General features: G+C 35.8%; 1 protein-coding gene across 1 annotated transcript; it reads left to right on the forward strand.

Moving 5' to 3' along the window:
- The first annotated feature begins 204 nt into the window (after positions 1-204).
- On the forward strand, positions 205-3,223 carry LOC105157430 (putative late blight resistance protein homolog R1A-3). The gene has a single exon (XM_011073840.3). The coding sequence runs from the start codon at positions 445-447 to the stop codon at positions 3,061-3,063; it is 2,619 nt and encodes an 872-aa protein (XP_011072142.1). The 5' UTR covers positions 205-444; the 3' UTR covers positions 3,064-3,223.
- Positions 3,224-4,871: the final 1,648 nt, after the last annotated feature.

Here is a 4,871-nt window from a genome sequence, read left to right on the forward strand (position 1 = left end):
TTAAAATATGATAATTATTATATGTTATGGTATTGCATATAACAGTGATCATATAAGAAATAACTACTAAACATTTGAAATTAGATGTGATAAAATTAATAATGGGCAAACGTATTAATTGTATATAACTTTATATTTAGGTAGAAATTAACAGATTTGCAACTTGTGGGATACTTTATACAAATACATTCTCTTGTTTCAATGGATGGGTTTTAGCTTTCCCAACTTAATAAGTCACCGTTGTGAAGTGTGCTGCTGAACATCAGAAAACAATTAAGAAGTTGGGATGACAAATGTTCTGTCTGAAAAAATATAGTTTAAGGAAAAACACACAATTATTGTCTGGGATTTATATATAGTCAAAGCTTCTTTGTTTACTTTGAAACTGATCATCATATATACACATCTTGTATTTGTTTCTTCTTTGAACTCGCACCAATTCAGATGGCAGTAGCAGCTTATGCATCTTTGGTTTCTCTTAGGCATGTTCTCGACAATGTCCAGCACCCTGCTCGTCGTCATCGGCTTCATCTAGATACAGATCAAATTCAAAGCTTGCAGGAAAAGGTGGAGTTCTTGCAAGGGTTTCTCGAACTTCATTCCCAGAGAATAAGCCCAGAAATGGAAGATCTGGCGAAGCAACTAGCTGTTGTTGCTGATGAAGCAGATGACATCATTGATTTCCACGTGGTGAATCAACTCGGTGAAAGATCTCAAGATCAAAGTCTTCATATGCTCGCCCTCTCATCTTTCTGTCAAGATATGGACAATATCATCGAGAAGCTTGATTCCATCACCGAAAAGTTGATGATGGTTAAAGAAGAATGGGTCGACGTCCAAGAACAACAGCCTATGGTTTCGGTGTCTGTGGGTTCTACTGCGGTTCCTTCCGGTGACAAGAATACTATGGTGGGATTTGACGAACGCTTGCTTCAGGTCGTGGATGAGCTTACTAGAGATGAATCTGATCTTCGGATCCTCCCAATAGTGGGAATGGGAGGTATTGGTAAGACAACTCTAGCTCGAAATACTTTTGATTATCCATATATCGTCAATCGCTTTGATATACGCATTTGGTTTGCAATATCTCAACAATATAGTGTTCGAGAAATTCTTCTAAAGTATCTCATAAATTGCGAAAATATCGAAGCAAGTGCTGCTGATGATTTAGACCTAGCTGAAGTAGGAGAACATATGCACAAACTTTTATTTGGTAAAAGGTATTTGATTGTTTTAGATGATTTGTGGAGTATCAAAGCTTGGGAAGATTTCAAATCGTCCTTTCCAGATAATAGGAATGGAAGTCGAATATTGGTGACTACAAGGCTGTTGGATGTGGCTCGTCCTTTAGGTTTTGACAATCATTATTTAACATTGAACCTTTTAGACGAGAATAAAAGTTGGGATCTACTATGTGAAAAAGTCTTTGCACAACAGAGTTGCCCACGCCAAGAATTGGAAGAAATGGGTAGGAAAATTGCGAAAGGATGCCGCGGACTTCCTTTGGCAATTGTAATAATTGGTGGACTTCTTTCAAAATCCAATAAAACACCAGAATATTGGAAGTTTGTTGAAGATAATGTAACCTCATTCGTCAGATCTGGATATGATGAGTCTTGTTTAAAAATATTGTCTTTGAGTTACAACAGCTTGCCTCTTCATCTTAAACCATGCTTTCTTTATATGAGAGTTTTTCCTGAAGATGATACAATCAAAGCGTCCAAGTTAATCAAATTATGGATCGGCGAGGGGTTTCTAAAACCAGTACAAGGTAAAAGCCTGGAAGAAGTTGCAGAGGAATACTTGAAGGATCTTACGGATAGGAATCTGATTTTTATTAGTAAATGGACGCGCAGCGGCAGAATAAAAACATGCAACATTCATGACATTCTAAGGGAGCTATGTTTTATGGAATCTAACAGAGAACATCTCATCCGTGTCCCTAAAACACAATACATTTCTTTTCCTAGAGAACCCGAAGAAAGTCATGATTGCTTCCTGTGTAGTGACAAGCTGGGCAGGCAGATTAAGATAAAACAAGTTTTTGGTGGAGTTGCCAGTCCATCTGTATGCGAGGCCTGTAATAATGTGTATCCAAATCTGAATAGCTTAAGATGGGTGAAGGCACTTGAACTTATTTATAATCAATCATTCACATTTCCCCACCACACAAAGTTGCGGTGCCTTGAGGTTAATGACTATCGTTGCCATGATGAATATTGGATTACAGGAGAACTTCTACTTGCTAGTACGATTTCTCTACTTTGGAATCTACAGATTTTGGATGTCGATTTAGTTTATGAATTTTTTGACATGTTAGTTGTGCCATCTGAAGTTTGGGAGATACCGAAACTTAGGCATCTCAAGCTTGGAGTTCATAGATTGCCTGATCCACTAACTAATCAATTGGAAGGACAAGAATCAACTGTCCTGGAAAATCTAAGTACTCTTTCGTCAGGGGCTTTTAAGTGTTCTGAGGAGGTTGTTAAAAGAGTCCCAAATATGAGGGAACTACATGCTAATTATATGGAGTTCCCTCAGGATAATCGCTACTCTCTTTACAATCTTGCGCGTCTTGATAAACTTGAATCACTCTATGTTGCTTACTATTCTCACTTGGAGAACATAGCCTTCCCGACTTCACTTAAGAAGTTGGATTTGTCCTTCTGCTCTATTCCTTGGCACAAGATGACGATAATTGGTTCTTCGTTGCCCAATCTTGAAGTGTTTAAACTACATGATGCCACCACTGGGCAAGAGTGGAATCCGATTGAAGGGGAATTTCTTCGGCTGAAAACGTTGTCCATTTGGGATTGTTATTTGGTACGGTGGGGAGCAGAGGATGTCCATTTTCCAAATCTCCAGAGCCTTTCTCTCGAAAAGATTCGTAAATTGAAAGAAATCCCTTTAAGCATTGGAGATATAAACACACTACAATCCATTCATTTGGATAAATGCAGTGAGTCTGTCATCAATTCGGCAATGGAAATACTGAATGTCCAAAGAGAAAATGGAAATGAGAGCCTTTATGTTTATGTAGGTGGAAAACAAGTTACTGTCTAATTCCGAGGCATTACATATATATATATATATGTGACATGATTTTTATTTGGATAAATTATAGTTTGTCATTCAAAATATGTTGGTTTTGTGGATTTATTATATATGTAAATATAAATTAATCAAATATGATTCCTCAATTGCCCATCTATTAAATTACCAATGTTGGGGAAAATCTTATTAAATTATTTTTACTTGTTTACATTATTAATTCATCTACCTTACAGTTGATTTTATTCAATAATTGATCAAAAGAAAATATTAATAAATAATAAATTGCATGAACTTCGATCAATCAAATAATGATATTTCTATTCAATAATTCGCCCTAATCAATTAAGTTTGCCCATTTAGATTGTATTCGGTTGAAATAATGATAAAGAAAACGGAAGGGAGAAAAGAATTTACAAAAAATAGGATTCCTACAAAAATGGATTGATTCTCGAATCCGATTGAATCTAATGGTTTACGTTATGAAAGAAAGGCATGTATATGTGATATTAGATATTGACTAGTTATATATGAATTAAAGATATATTTCATTTGCCCTACTACTGTGTGGGTTTGAATAGAAGTCCTTTCGTATCGTTGTGACTGTGAATTAACTGAATAAAGAGATGAAATCAAGAAAAAAATGGAAGAATTGAAATAACAGTTCGGAATGAAGAAATAGAAGAACGAAAGTTCTATGGATTCACAAAAAATTTCCGGGGATAGAAACAAAAAAGAGATATCGAAGTAGTTCTGATGATTCAATAATAGTATTACTTAAATTCGAAGTTCTTAGTTACTTCGACTGGATGAATCCTATCAATGGAATAATTAAGTCACAATTCATTGGTTGATTGTATCATTAACCATTTCATAAGGAGTTGGATTCTACCAATTCAAATATATCCAAAATGGTTCAAGGAGATGGAAAATACTTTTGTTCATTCCCTACTGGAAAGGGTGGCAACTTCCACAAGGATTGACTCAACTGCCATTTAGTCTTTTGTGCTGCCTCTCTACGATTTCATCGGAGAAATTATTTTAAAAATATTAAAAAAAAAATTGCAGAATTGGGGTGAATTTGAATTTATTATAGATACAGGCAGCACCACATTTTGTTAAGTAATCGTTTTTTACTCATTTTTTTTTTTATATTACAAAAAGTGTCACCGTGATCTAAAATCGCGGTAGCATGAAATTTATTTTTTTTGGATTATCAATCTCTGAGTCTGTGGAAGTTTTTCTTTCTTTTTATTTCGATGTCGGTCAAGGCTAGTTTCCCTCCTTAGTACGAGAGTTTCTATTATATTAGCTAATTCCCTACAGCTTAGGCAGTCGATACTAATATCAGTTTCTATTGAAGTAGGTCATAAAGTAAGCCCCTTTTAAGGTACTACTCCGGGAAAGGCGCAAAATGCCGAGGTATGTAGTCTTGCTGTCGAAAGTGGAAATGGAAGGCGTAGAGGCAGTCTCTCTCAGTGGATTGACTGCTTTTTATTAAAGAATGTTTTGAAACAACCCGGCTTGATTCCGTAAAAGTAGGGAAACGAGAATTGATACTCGCGCATGACACTTTTCTATTCATTCCTATTGACACTGACGAAATCCATGTCCATCCAATCTTGTCGTCTACTTTTAGTTCGGAACAGAAAACTTACAATAGTACAACGCCGCATTCTCCGAGGATTGAGGAACAAGGTCTTCTTTTTTGAGAAAACGAGGGTCATAATTAGCAGATAGGGCCATCATCGTGTTTTATAAACACGGTGCTGCCTATATCTATAACAAATTCAAATTCACCCCAATTCTATAATTTTTTT

Source organism: Sesamum indicum, linkage group LG3 (assembly GCF_026168435.1).
Source record: "Sesamum indicum cultivar Baizhima isolate 11 linkage group LG3, ASM2616843v1, whole genome shotgun sequence".
NCBI classification, from domain to species: domain Eukaryota; kingdom Viridiplantae; phylum Streptophyta; class Magnoliopsida; order Lamiales; family Pedaliaceae; genus Sesamum; species Sesamum indicum.

Bases quoted from the DNA above. Each gene is read 5' to 3' on its own strand.
- LOC105157430 (XM_011073840.3), top strand. From the start codon at position 445: ATGGCAGTAGCAGCTTATGCATCTTTGGTTTCTCTTAGGCATGTTCTC.